Here is a 15,087-nt window from a genome sequence, read left to right as displayed (position 1 = left end):
AATATGTTGTCCCTCACTCCAGCAGGGCCCCTCCAGAGATGCAACCAGTCCTGGGATGCCTCCTTTTTAAGGCATTCCCAGCAATGGTCCAACTTCTACTTCCTCCATGTACAATACAGGGTTAATAATCCTGCATTGTACGTAAGAATGCCAAGGGATCACACACAGCCTGGATTGCAGATGTAACAAGCATGTAACCCTTGTTGAGGGGAGTGCAACAGACACTGCAAGGGTGAATTTTGTCTAATTAAAAAAGTTGGACCTTAAAGGGTAAAAGGAAAAATGTAAAATCTTTTATTTACAGTATATCTGGATTGTCCCGATTTATTTTAGGTGCTTTAAAGACATATTTTTTAAAGGGGAGCTCCAGGGATTGCAACACTTTGCAGGCAGAACAGCTGCATATCACTCTGAAGCTGCTGTATGGGAAACTCGAAGGTCCAGCGTCGAAACGCTGAAAGTATAGGGATATTTGTTCTCCCCACACTCAGTAAAAATGTAAATGGTAAAAAAGAAATTTAAAAAGAGAGTGGCGTGTATCTAATTTAATTTAATTCCTTAAAGCAGATTTTAAAAGTGCTGCGAATCCTGGAGTTTTGTTTTAAAGTTTATCTAAAGCCAAAACCCTGTTAACTTAAAATATAATTTAAATTCAACGGTGTGTCTTTATGTTTGCATGGATAAACTTTGCATAGGTTTTTAAAATGTTTACAGTCTTGCATACATGTAATTGCCTGAATAATTTAGCATTTACATATTCTGTTAAGTAATATTCATGTGTCTAGTTTTCAGATAGTGATCCATTCTCCTGTTTGTTTCCAGAGGCTTGTTGCTCCAGGAAAACAGCAAGTTTTCAGAGGCTCTCCACTACTACAAGTTAGCAATTGGTAGCAGGCCTACACTGGCATGTAAGTAATGAATTTACATTTTATCATCCTCATTCGCATCTGTTTATCATTATCATCACATTTTTTTTTTTAAAGATGAAGGGCTAAGACCTCACCACAAAAACCATCATCAAAACTGGCATTCTAATTGGCAGCATTTTGTAGAGATGAAAGGTTTTGAAAAAGCATGTAGGTCGAACCACCAATCATCTATGGTGGTCCCTTCTGTAAGGGAAGGAAAATTAGTGACAGACCACGTGTGCAAAAATATTCTCTCAAGGCCAGTCATTTACTGCTACTAAAAGAAGCAGTGCTGAATTTTTAACATATTACATTTAGCTGTTTTGTATTCACTTAAAATGATACTTATGATGCAATCACTGATTTTACAGCGGCATACTTGAATACAGGAATTATTCTTATGAATCAGGGAAGAGCTGAAGAGGCCAGAAGAACCTTCTTGAAATGTTCAGAAATTCCGGATGAAAATCTAAAAGATCCTAATGCTCATAAAAGTTCAGTAACCAGCTGCCTTTATAATCTGGGGAAGTTGTACCATGAGCAAGGCCAGTATGAGGTGAGTTCCACAAATTAGTGAAACATGGAACTTTTTATTGAATTCTGGTTTTATTTAGCTTTTGTGTTTTTTTAACAATAAAGAAAATGGGCAAAACCTATTATAATCAAATTTACAGTGTTTAAAACATAAGGAACCCGTACATCATTTAGTATGACCAAGGAGTGCATGCAGATCAGGGACCTATGAGCTGGATCTTGTCCCAATGCTTTTTGCATTATGATTAGTATAAACATTTTAATACTGACAGCACGTGCCTCTGTATTTTTGGGTAATCAATGTAAAGAAAATGCTCACGGTATTTGTACTCTATCCCTAATAAGATCTATTTAGGCTTATCCAGGTGTGTCTATCCTTCATGACGATAAAGACTGCCATATGGCTGAATATCCTCTTCTCTAATAAATAAATTGTATATTTGACTGCCAAGATACATTGTTTAGTTGTTGGCGATATTTTGCTTTTCCATTTTTATTTTGTGTCTTGGCCAGGAACAATACTGTTATGATTTCTGTTTTATAGACCTTGGTGCAGTCAACATCATCCAAACAACCCAATATATACAGAGTTGGAACTAGAGTCCTCTTACAGTGGAATACCTTGTTAACCCTATAAAATAGTTTTTGCCAATATTTTAAAGCAATTCCCAGACAAGTGTATTAAGTCTCTTTGACATTTATTACAATTTGGCAAATGCAGCTAATTTGTTTAAAAAACATTTTGGATTATAAAATATTCTCTATATAAGATATGGTTTGTTGATGTACAAAATGTACTTTTATGTATTGGTACCTGTTGAATATTTTGAAGAATATCTCCCTATTGCTCTTCCCTTTTAGGGATTTAGAGTCTCTAATTCGGCCTTTTGCAACTTTTTTTTTGTTTATACCCCGTGAGATATCCTTGAATTATTTTCACACCTCAGGGAAGCCTGCTCACGGGACATTAGCATATACTGTACAGTTAGATGTTGGAAGTGTAATAAAAAAAGATTGTGGCATTACAAGAGTATTTGACACTCAGGGTGGATAATTTTTTGAGCCCTCGACAACTTTACGACGGAGGACAGTAGAAGGAAGATTGCCACATTGGTGGTCACCAACAGATTAAACAACAAAAACTGACCCAATTCCCCCACCCACTTTTTCAAATTGAATGGGGGAGTCCTCTTGCTGCATTGGTTTGAGCTACTAACTAAACTCTGATAAATCCTTGACTAATGGGGTGCCCCTCTAATGGGTTCTCCAGAACAAACAGGCAGCACTTGTTTTGCATACAGTATACTGACCTCCTTTTGCTGCTGACCATGATCTTATAGCAAAACGCTTCAGCAGACTCTGCTGAACAAACAGGCAGCTCTGATTGGTAGCCAAAATATGACCCCGCCCCCCTCCTTGCCGCTGTCACTGCTTCCCTGTGTGGTCCAGCCTCTCCACCTCCCGCCACTGTTTTATGCCTCCACCCCCACTCTTTTGGCCCCCTTTCCCTGCCCTTCATCTCCCCCCAGCACTGGTTCCCCACTGTAACCCAGATCCTCTGTGGCTACTCTGAAGCCACCAGCTTCCTGCCTCTCCCACTGGCTTTGGGTACTGCATGGCAACCACCGGGGCGTTACAAATGTTCAAATACATCCTACCCCCCACCACTCCGACTCCTTCTGCAATGACATGCATTCGTCCTTGCTGTGCTGCTGACCAGCATTCCCTCTCCCACTGGTTGCAGCTGCTGCTGGGGCACACGGGGCAGCTGTCAGGATGCACAGCAGTGGGGGAGGGGAGCTGGTAAACATGTGTTTACCAGCCCCCTTCCTTTCTTTGAATGGACACAGTGAGAGATTAGTACTGATCGCTCCTATGTCCATTCACCACTGAAGTATAGTAAACCGTGTTTACTATGCTTTAGTTCCTGAATGAATCTTGTAATACTGTAAAAGGAACCTTCATTAGCAGCAAGGCTACTAGCAGACTTCAAAAATGTGGTTGGACTTGCATTCATTTGACACTCAGCTCGTGCTTTATAGTGCTCTGGATTGCTTTGTATATACAGGATCAGAAAAATGCCACTCATTCCTCCTTTTTTTTGTTTTTTCCCTAAAATAACCACCAAAACCAACAGAATGGGCCAGATCCAACATCACCCTTGTGTGAGAATGGAGAACTACTATCTGCCACACTACGTACTCTTTCCTTTTTTACCTGATATGGTAACATGCCAACTTCTTTGCGGTTCCTTGAGGTACCCCATTTAACTAGGATCCAACAACTATGCAGTCTAAAAATCTTCCTTGGTCATGGTGTATCTGTTATTGCTGGCACTGCGGCAGTTTCCTCTGACTCCCCAATCATGACCACTAGTGAGAATTGGGGAACCTCTGATGTTGGGATGTCAACATTCCCCTCAAGTTCAGGCAAAGTAGTAACATCATTTACTTCAGACACATTTTAGGACTGGTTACCTGCTTTCCTCCACAGTTCCCAAAACCGAGGAAAATCACAGCTCAGTATCGCACTGTGTAGTAAGTTCTTAACCACACCCACAACATGTTTTACATTTGCACTACATGTGTCCACTGAGAGTATTACCGTAGAGTAGTCTTTAGTATACAAAGTTTTTCCATTTAATCTGAGCCAAGCTTGGCAGGGTCCATCAGACTGGCATAGATGAATGTGAAGAGGCTTCCAGAGTCTAATAATTCCTCAACTGGATGTCCCTGTATTGTAATAGGACATATGTGCCTTTTCAGTCCAAGTTCCTCAGCTGCAAAAATAGGCTTGGTAAATAGTGAGCTATGTCTCCCCGGGTCACATTCCATAGTTTCATGTAATATGGAGCAATTGGCAGCCACATTTTCAGTCTTTGGCACCGTCATCATCTAATATGCCATGTCACTGTCAAGGAAGAGACTCCATTTTGGCTTGGAGGCCATTCATATCTGGCACCCATGAGCGTCTTACCCCTTCTTTAAGTGGATGTGCACACCTATGATAAAAAGGAGCAATCTTACCTGAGCGTGAGGTTTTATTGTTTTCAGGGGTTACTGCCTTAGAGAGCTGATCCCCAAGATGGTCCTCAGTAGCAGTATGTTGCTCCATGAGGGAAATTAGGTTATCCACACTCTTGGTGTCTATATGCCTTCTGCACAATCCTGCCTGCCAGTGGCTCATAATATATATATATATATATATATATATATATATATATATATATATATATATATATATATATATATATATATACTGGATATTTAAAAACAAACTGTATCTGGCAAAATACCCCCCCCCCAGAACTGATACACCCAAGTTTTTTAAAATAAGATGACAATTGCACTTTGGAGCCCTTTTAGTTATTTGCTTACACAAAAACACACACTCATTGATACCTATATCCACCATCTTTGAAAGGATTTAGTACAGATTAGACATGTTAATTAGTTTCGCTCCAAATTTGTTTTTTCAACGAAATTCGACAGATGAATTCAGAATTATTCAAAATAACGGAAACCCGTTTAACAAATTTTCCCAAAATTTTAAAAATTAGAAAATCCGAAAATAAGAATGAAAATCTGAAAATTCAAAAGAATGGGAATTTGAGAACTCAAAAATCCAAAATAATTAATAATAACTATTACTAACTATTAAATTATAGGTGTTGGAATTTCCTTTCAAATTTGGCTATATCTTTTTCGCATTGAAGCCAAACTTACACTACCAAAAGTATTGGGACACCTGCCTTTACACGCACAAGAACTTTAATGGCGTTCCAGTCTTAGTCCATAGAGTTCAATGTTGAGTTGGCCCACCTTTTGCAGCTATAACAGCTTCAACTCTTTTGGGAAGGCTGTCCACAAGGTTTAGGAGTGTGTCTATGGGAATGTTTGACCATTCTTTCAGAAGCACATTTGTGGGGTCAGGCACTGATGTGGACGAGAAGGCCTGGCTCACAGTCTCCGCTCCAATTCATCCCAAAAGTGTTCTGTGGGGTTGAGGTCAGGACCAGTGGTAATTTTATCGACTAAAACAACTAAAACATTTTAGTCGACTAAATGAATACTATTTTTGTCGACTAAAATATGACTAAAACTAAAACAATTGAGATGACTAAAATACAACTAAAACTTAAATGGCATTTTAGTCAAAAGACTAAAATGGGACTAAAACTAAAATGGCATTTTAGTCAAAAGACTAAGACTAAATTGAAATTTGACTTCAAAATTAACACTGGTCTGTAGTGCTCATACCTCAATACCTTAAATAATATATGAGATTTTTCACTCCAGCAGTATATTATGAGTTTGGAAATTGTAGAGGAATGTTAACTAATGCATTACAATTTAATTACACCCATTAGATTTTAGATGACTAAAATGAGGTTTAGTCGACTAAAATGTACTGGAGATTTTAGTCCACTAAAACGTAGAACATTTTAGTCTACTAAAATGTACTGGAGATTTAGTCGACTAAATACGACTAAAACTAAAACAATTGCAGAAGACTAAAATGGGACTAAAATGCCATTTTAGTCCTAAGACTAAAACAAAATTTGCTGCCAAAATTAACACTGGTCAGGACTCTGTGCAGGCCAGTCAAGTTCCTCTACCCCAAACTCGCTCATCCATGTCTTTATGTTCCTTGCTTTGTGCACTGTCGCATGTTGGAACAGGAAAGGACCGGCCGCAAACTGTTCCCACAAAGTTGGGAGCATGAAATTGTCCAAAATGTCCTGGTATACTGATGCCGTAAGAGTTCCCTTCACTGGAGCTAAGGGGGAAAGCCCATCCTTTGAAAAACAACCCCACACCATAATCCCCCCTCCACCAAATGATTTGGACCAGTGCACAAAGCAAGGTCCATAAAAACATTGATTAGTGGGTTTGGGGTGAAGGAACTTGACTGGCCTGCACAGAGTCCTGACCTCATCTTTGGGAGGAATTTGAGTGGAGACTACGAGTCAGGCCTTATCATCTACATCATACCTGACCTCATAAATGCGCTTCTGGAAGAATGGTCAAACATTTCCATAGAGACACTCTAATGCCGCGTACACACGAGAGGAATGTCCAACAGAAAAAGTCCGACCAAAGCTTTTCATCGTCAATTCCGATCGTGTGTATGCCTCATTGGACTTTTTTTTTTGAAAATTCTGACGGACCTAGAAATGGAACATGTTCTAAATATTTCCGACGGAACCAATTCCTATCGGGAAAACCGATCGTCTGTATGCTGTTCTGAAGGACCAAAAAGGACGCTTGCTCTGAAGCAAGTATGAGACGGAAGCTATTGGCTACTGGCTATTGAACTCCCTTTGTCTAGTCCCGTCATACGTGCTGTACATCACTGCGTTCTGGACGGTCAGACTTTGGTTTGACCATGTGTAGGCAAGACCGCTGGAATGGAATTCCGTCGGAGAAACCTTCGGAGTTTATTCCGATGGCAAAACCGGCCGTGTATACAGGGCATTAAACCTTGTGGACAGCCTTCCTGGAAAAGTTGAAGCTGTTATAGCTGCAAAGGGTGTGCCAACTCAATACTGAACCCTACGGACAAATGACCTGTACACACGGTCGGATTTTTCAACGGAAAATGCGTGATAGGACCTTGTTGTCGGAAATTCTGACCATGTGTAGGCTCCATGACACATTTTCCATCGGAATTTCCGCCACACAAAGTTTGAGAGCTTGCTATAAAATTTTCCGACAACAAAATTCGTTGTCGGAAATTCCGATCGAGTGTACACAAATCTGACGCACAAAGTGCCACGCATGCTCAGAATAAATTAAGAAACGAAAGCTATTGGCTACTGCCTCGTTTATAGTCCCGATGTACGTGTTTTACGACACCACGTTCAGAATGATCGGATTTTCCAACAACTTGTATGACCGTGTGTATGCAAGACAAGTTTGAGCCAACATCCATCGGAAAAAATCCATGGATTTTGTTGTCGGAATGTCTGACCGTTTGTACAGGGCATTAGACTGGGATGCCATTAAAGTTCATATGCGTGTACAGTAAATGAAGGTGTGCCAATACTTTTTGGTAATATAGTGTATTTGCTTGATTTTGAGATTGCTTCGATTCTTTCTCACTTCTGTAAGTCAGAATGGAAATTACATATAGCCACATCACTAAGGAATATAAACATGGTGCGTGCATTTTTGTGCCTCTTTAATGCCCCATTTTTGGCAACAGAATTCTCCATTATTGCTTGTGTAATGTTATATTGAGAAGGGTTGTTGACATTTTTCTTTTGTGTGTAACTTTGCCAAAATGAATGCTGATGGAACTGCCATGCGAGTGTTTGAGAGCTCATTTTATATTTCCTTTATTTAAATTACTGTGTGTGTTTGGTTTCCACTTGTCTAATTTTACGATTTTACTAATTTTATGTTTGCAGTGTCTTCTCAATCAAAGATTTCCATGTGACATGACAGAACAGAAATATGAAACATAATGGCTTTATGTAGATTTTTATCTGAGTTTGTAGCATAGCTTTTTACCATCATTTAGCTGAAGCAGAAGTAATGAGATTGAGTTTGTGAGGGCACTGCGTTTAACATTTGACATGTTTTTTTTTTTTTTAATAAAACACTTGTTTTTAGTTTTTTTTTTATGCTTGATTGCATCTCAGTGCTGCTGATCTCCTAAAACTTCCCTACAGCCACTTACTGCCAACATGCATGCATGCACTCCAATGATGGCTACTTGCAATTTTTTATTTAGAGTTGCCTGATGGTGACAACAGTGGATGGTGTCTATGTAAGTGTGTTTAAATGGGCATGTGTAAACTCCATCATAAAGCTGTGTAATAAAGTGACAACACAAGAACCCAATTGATACCACATAAAAGCACTAAAAACCTTCACGGCAGAATCATCCAGTATTGGTTTACAAAGCTGCAAATTTAAAATATTGAAAATTAATTTAAAAAATGACATTAATTTTTTAAAGTTATTAGTAAATTGTCTTGATTTCGTTTTCATATACTTTTAAGCTAATACAAATGAGTAAGTAGACAGTAAATACTGTATGGTGCAAATATAGTGTGTGAATTATTTTAATGTTAAATGAGGAATCTTTGGGACTGGCATTAAGGAGAATGTTGACTGTATTCTTTGTCCTTTACTTGCTTATCTTATACTCAGTTTATTGGATTAAAATTATGTAATCTATTCCCGTGAAAAACTGACCAATAAAATGTTTTATAATCGCATTATTATTATTATTATTTTTTTTTTATTTAGAGTTTAACTGCAGCTGTAACCAATTTGTACTAAAAACATAATTTTCTTTCTTTTAAGAATAAAGCCCAAACATATTAAATTATGCTTTTGTGAATTAAATACATTAAGGAGAAATTAAATACAATTTTGGATATGTTTTTGCCATGTGTAATGGGAAAATCACAAATAGAATAATTTATTATTTTAATGACTGTTATTTTAAAAGCTGAAGGAAGCACCTGACAAAAAAATAAAATGCTTTTACATGCATACAAGCTAAATATATTATTGTATTAGATAAATGAAGTTGAAAAAAATTCAACTTGCAAGTGTTTCATTTTTAAATTGAAAGTTGTGCATAGATTAACGGTAGAATCCTCACATTTATGCTAGTGTCCTAAACAAAAAGACTGTGGTTTAGAATGTGAATTGTCAAAAGTGAATTCAATTTATCATGTCTAATTTATGTCGATTTTACTACCTTTTAAATGATTGGTATTTAGTATAGTTTTCATCACAACATTGTTATTTCTGTGGTTTTATTTTCTAGGATGCCCTCTTAGTCTACCAAGAGGCAATACAGAAAATGCCAAGGCAGTTTGCGCCACAGAGCTTGTATAACATGATGGGTAAGATCCCATATTATTATTTATTGGGGAGTAAATAATATACAGATTGCAGAAATTTAGGGTGGACAACACTATCTTAGTACTTTACTATTGAGCCGGCCACATACTGTGAAATTCATCAATCAAAACAAAAATCTTCAACAATGTCAGGTTATGTTCTCTTGGTATTTCTTTGAATACATTTCTCTAGATTGCCTAAATGTTACAATTTTATTGGCAAGCACATTTCTTCGCCAGCTTTTAAGCCTGACATCTGTGCCATGGTACTCAGGAACTTTTTATTATTTGTAGGATTTTTGTTACCATTTAAATATCAAACAGTGACAGGTGCACCTGTGGTAATCACTTTATTTTTTATGTATTTTAAAAATCAAACAGTCTTTTTCTACATGATCTGCCTCCCATAAAGCCAATGCAGTGGAAGAACTTTCATGAAAGTCAGATTTTTATTTTCAGCCAGTTAATGAAAGGATGAGTAGAATAGGTTCTGTCAAATGAAACGTGACTTTGATGTGTCTTTTATCACAGTCATCTTCACATAGATAAGGCAGTTCTGTTCTAGGAGCAGGTTAGTAGTGATGAATGTCATATTTTGTGGGATAACGTTCTTCCTGATTACTCTATTGGTTGGAGAAAGATTGTATGCCCACACAAGAAAATGTTTAATTTGCCTAATAAATGCTGAAGGTCTAATATTCTGCTTTAAGGTAACCTTTCATAAGAAAGACATGGAGGTTGCTCTTTTTACTTCCTATTCTACAAATGCTAGCTTGGCTGGTATTTTAACTTCTAGATTTACTGATTTACAGATATGCACACTTGTTCCAGGGCAGTTACTCCAAGCTTATTAAACCTTGATGGGCGGTGTAATAGCCAGACAATTGGCATCTTCAGAAGGAGATTAGACAAGCAGCCCCATATGTCTCTCCAGAAAGGTTGTTTTGAGAGCACTTAGAATTTGTTCCTAAGAAGGTAGTCCTTATATTTGTTTGGTCATCATTTTCTATCTGTATCCAATTCCCTTTTAATTTCTCACCTTGGCGTTCATAGTGACAAAAATAGAAATGCACACTTCTCATTTTACAACTGTTGCTGTTAAATACAGGGCAGAGGGTGATAAGTAGCTTGTGAATTAAGTGAATTTGAATTAAGTAAATTTCTTTTGCATGCTGCATAACAGAACATGCTACTTGTATATGTAAAAACATTTATTTTTCTTTTGTTCATCGACAGACACAGCGCCTCCTTAATCTTGACCATTGGGTTTTATCGCCTCTGCAGGAGTAGGACTAGGCAGAACAAAAAACACCTGGCTACGCCCATGGGCTGTCAGTATATAACCCCCTTCTTGCTCTAGGTATTCAGTTTATTTCTAGTAAAAAGTGGATTGCGCTAACTTTTGTGTATAATAACCACCACAATTGTGCAAAATAAAAAATATTTCTATATTGATCCTATGATGAAGTGTTTTTCTTTGCCATCTATGTTGGTATGTTGATATTTTTTGTTGGGGACATTTTTCAAAAAATGTTCTGCAAATTTTCTTGCACTGTGCAGCACATATATACATTGATATGGGAATTCTATGAAGTAATATTGGCACATTGTATGATTTTAGTTTTCAGTTTATTTCTCACTTTATACAGTGGTTGGTAACACTATAAGATATTTTACCTAGATACATTTTGATCAGAAATATTATATGGGAAAGATAAGTTTTTTGATATAAAGGCAAAAAAATAAAAAATAAATAAATTAAATAAAGAGAAAAATATCAACATACCAATATAGATGGCAGAGAAAAACACTTCATCATAGGATCAATATAGAAATATTTTTTATTTTGCACAATTGTGGTGGTTATTATACACAAAAGTTAGCGCAATCCACTTTTTACTATATTTGCATTCCACTATTTCTTGGGTGGACCCACATGATTGCAGCAAACTAGATTGATGGGTTATTAAAACTTAGTTTTGCGCCGGTGACACATCTTGTTGGACAAATATATTCAGTTTATTTCTGTCTAGTCAGGAGTAAGGACCTAGCTCCTTGCTGGGATCTTTTGGTTCTAGCAAATTTTACTTTTTGTCTTTTTTCCATGCATTTTCTCCTGGGAGATCTGCAATCAACTGCCGGACTGGGCGATGGGCTGGATAATCTAGATCCAGTGGTCTCCCCAGTCTAGCCAGCGAGTGCGTGCAGACCGCAGCTACACGCTAGGTCGGCCACGACATAGCCTCAATGGACGGAGGCTGGCCCGCAAGTTAAACATCTCGCAGGGTCGCATACAAATGGGCTCTGGTCCGAGTCGCAGCGGTCCCTTGGCCAACAGCCCCCCACTTCAGTGGTGAGTTCTGTCTGGAGGGTCACCCGCACCATGGATTGGTAAGTACATTCCCCTTTCCCCGCGGGTACCCTTCCGGGGTGGTCGGACCTGCCTGCAGGATCCCTACTCCCATCCTAAAGTCCCCTGGTTAAACTGGGCTTCCCCCTCCCCCCACGGATTGGTGGCAGTCCCAGGGCAGGCAGCAGAGACCCCTAGGGGTCTCCCCTGCCATTTCCCTTCTGGGTGGTGTGTCCTGCCCTGGCGGTATGGGGGGGTTCTAGTGCAGCGGAGACCCCTAGGTGCATGCCCTGCTGTGTGTGCAGTGTGAGGTAGTGTGCAGTTTGGGTGTCCTAGTACAGGGTGCCTTTTAAATGTCGACCCTGCCTGGTGGAGTACAGTACCTTTTTTTAGAAGGGGGTCCCCTTGCAGAAGGTGACACAGACACAGAGAGGATTCTGGCAGCATGCTTCAGCATGTCAAACAGCCAGCGGCCATTTTTGGGTGAACTGATGACATTACGAGGTCTGGCTGGTCTCCGGCTGGTGGCCATGTTTGTGTAGCCGATGAGGTCACGGCGGCCATTTTCCGTTGGTCTGGCTGGTCTCCGGCTGGTAGCCATGTTTGATGTCACGGCGGCCATTGTTCGTTAGTCTAGTGAGACGCTAGAGACGGCCAGAACCCCGTGGAGATGCCAGAGCTCCTCCTCTTCCTTTTCCTCCCCTATGCTTCTCTTCCTGTCCCGGGATATATGAAATGGACACCGACATTGGTGGTGTTGGGTCCGAATTGTGGCGCTCCTCTCTTTGGTAGAGTGAGTCTTTGGGGGGTCCTTGTGTATCTCCCTCTCTGCTGATAGGTACCCTGGTCATTGGGGTGTCCCTTAGTGGTGTCAAAGTTCCTTTGTACTACAGGGTCTTCTTCCTTTATGGAGCCTCAGGGTCACATCTCAACCACTGATCCCCTCATGGAGGTGGCAGGTCCCTCGGAACCCCAGCTTCCCATGGTTGAGCTGACGGCGGTCCTTGAGTCATTAGTATTCCGGTGGAAGTAGCGTGTGGGCAAAGACCCAGAAGGAAGCGTCCCTCACCTTCCCCTACTCAGTCTGTCTCATCTGATTCTGAGCCTGATGCCGCCGGGGACGTGGCCTGTCCAGGGGGGTTTAATATCTCGCCCCCCTGACCCGTCCGATAGTGAGGATGAGTCCTCTGCGGTCTCAGCAGTGAGTGAAAAAGCGCTGGTGGACGCACTTATTACTGCAGTGTGAGAGACTCTAAAGATAGGGTATGCGGCTGACAGGGCCACAGACATGGCTGTGTCCTTTGGTATGCATAAGTCACCTCACACACCAAGGGTGTTTCCTTATCTGCCTTATTTTGATAGGCTTACCTATAAGGAATGGGAACAACCGAAATCACTCTTTCTCAGTACGCTTCCCCTTAAATGTGATTCTTCAAAAAAAGTGGACTACCCCAACAGTGGTGGACCCTCCTCTTTCCAGGCTGAATAGAGCAACCATGATCCCAGTAGAGGAATCTCCGTCCTTTAAGGACCCGACTGACAGGAAAGCGGAGGCTGTGGCACGCAGCATGTTTACTGTGGCTGGGTCGACGTTACGTCCAGTCTTGGCCTCGGCCCTGGTGTCGCAGACCCTAACTGAATAGGCTTTTGCGTCAGGGTCTGGGTAGTGAGCAGGTTCCCACTGCTTATGTTGATTTAGCGGACCAATTGGTCCATGGGCTACAGTATATTTGTGATGCAGCCTTGGATGCAGCTCCTGTGCTGTCCAAGCTTTCTATCTCAGCGGTGGTGATTAGACATGTGTTGTGGCTTAAGAATTGGTTGTCAGACCAAGCCTCTAAAAAAAGCTCTCATTTATGTGCCCTTTCAAGGCGACTGCCTGTTTGGGCCTACCCTGGATGACATCATAAAGGGTGTCACAGCGGGAAAGAGTACCTTCTTGCCTCAATCTAGGAAAGGGAAGGAGCCTTGTCGCAGACGGGGGGCTTCCTTCTCAGCCCATAAGAAATTCTTCCGGGTCTCTGGGACTGCAGATAAAGGAAACAGATCTCTCAAGTCTTCCCTGGGAAGTTTCAAGCAATCTTGGTCTGGTAAGCCTATAGCCGGCTCCTCCAGATCCACTGACAAGACTCCTTCAGCATGAAGGTCTGCCCTCGCCCATTGCTGGGGTGGGGGGACATCTTTGCTGGTTTCCAGAATCATGGACCTCCTTCGTGAGCGTCAAGGGGGTCCACGAATTGAACCTTTTGGGGGTACCAAAGAAGGGGGACAGAATTTGTCCACTTCGGGGGGCCCTGTGTCTCCTTGTGTGGGTATAATTCCTGTAAAGATTTGAGTGACGTCCGAACTATCCAAGGTCCCCTCTAGCCCTGTCCAGGAAATTGGGCTACCTGGGTCTGACTCTTGAGTGAATGCTGACCAGGTTAGTAGTTTTTCTTCTTAAACATAGGCCCCTTCAGCAGGTTCAGTTCAACGGGAAGTAACTGAGGCTCGTGGCAATCTCGCAGATTCCTCTGGTAGACGCAGCAGTCATCCTAGTGTCACTGCGGGGCCAACGCCTTCCTCTTCTGTGGTGCCTATGAAGGACCGAGGGCGAAAGTCTTCTGGTAGCCATAAATGTCCCTTGGAAGCTACCTCTAAAAGAGGACCAGTTGTACCGAGGGCTAAGCTTCCATCCTGCTTTACAATAACTGGTTTTATTGGCCTAGCCATTGAAAGCCAGGTACTGAGAGATAGAGGTCTATCGGGATCAGTGATCCCTACTATGGTGAAGGTGAGGAAGTCGACTTCCAGTAAGATATTCCATCGTATGTGGAAAGCGTACATTTCTTGGTGTGAGTCGATTGGCGTTCAGCCTCGATCCTTTTCTGTGGGTCCGATCTTAGCTTTTCTTCAACAGGGCGTTGAGCAGAAGTTGGCTTTGAGCACCATCAAGGGCCAGATGTCTGCCTTAGCAGTCTTCTTTCAGTGACCCCTAGACACTCACTCTTTAGTTCGTACCTGCATTCAAGGAGTCCGGCATGTGGCTTTGCCTGCATGGTCTCTTTTGCCGCCATGGGATTTAAACTTTTTGCTATCGGTTCTCCAGAAACCTCCATGTGAGAATATTCGGGAGATTCCCTTACCTACGTTGTCCCAGAAGATGGCTTTCCTGGTGGATATTACCTTGGCCCGCAGGGTTTCGGAGTTTGCGGCATTATCCTGTCGTAGTTCCTATTTAGTACTCCATAGGGATAAAGTGGTTCTTCGTCCCTGTCCGTCATTTTATTTTCATCAAGGTTGTCTCTGTCTTCCAATTGAATGAGGACATTGTGTTGCCGTCCTTGTGTCCCAAGCCGGCTCATCCTAAGGAATTTGCTTTGCATACCTTGGATGTAGTTCATGCGATTCAGGTGTATCTGGAATCCAATGAGTCTTTCCGGAGGTCAGAC

At 41.1% G+C, this 15,087-nt stretch overlaps 1 protein-coding gene across 2 annotated transcripts in view; it reads left to right on the top strand.

Moving 5' to 3' along the window:
- The window catches only part of TMTC2 (transmembrane O-mannosyltransferase targeting cadherins 2), a 422,005-nt gene that overhangs the window by 277,622 nt on the left and 129,296 nt on the right, over window positions 1–15,087 (top strand). For both annotated transcript variants that reach the window (XM_073620217.1, XM_073620218.1), the window contains 3 exons: window positions 823–908; window positions 1,280–1,464; window positions 9,231–9,309. In XM_073620217.1, the coding sequence (XP_073476318.1) occupies window positions 823–908; window positions 1,280–1,464; window positions 9,231–9,309 (350 nt within the window). The remainder of the gene's footprint in view (window positions 1–822; window positions 909–1,279; window positions 1,465–9,230; window positions 9,310–15,087) is intronic.

This window comes from Aquarana catesbeiana, linkage group LG03, assembly GCF_042186555.1.
Source record: "Aquarana catesbeiana isolate 2022-GZ linkage group LG03, ASM4218655v1, whole genome shotgun sequence".
Classification (NCBI taxonomy): domain Eukaryota; kingdom Metazoa; phylum Chordata; class Amphibia; order Anura; family Ranidae; genus Aquarana; species Aquarana catesbeiana.
The sequence above is the reverse complement of the archived record's forward strand: the minus strand, read 5'-3'. Positions and strand labels throughout refer to the sequence as shown.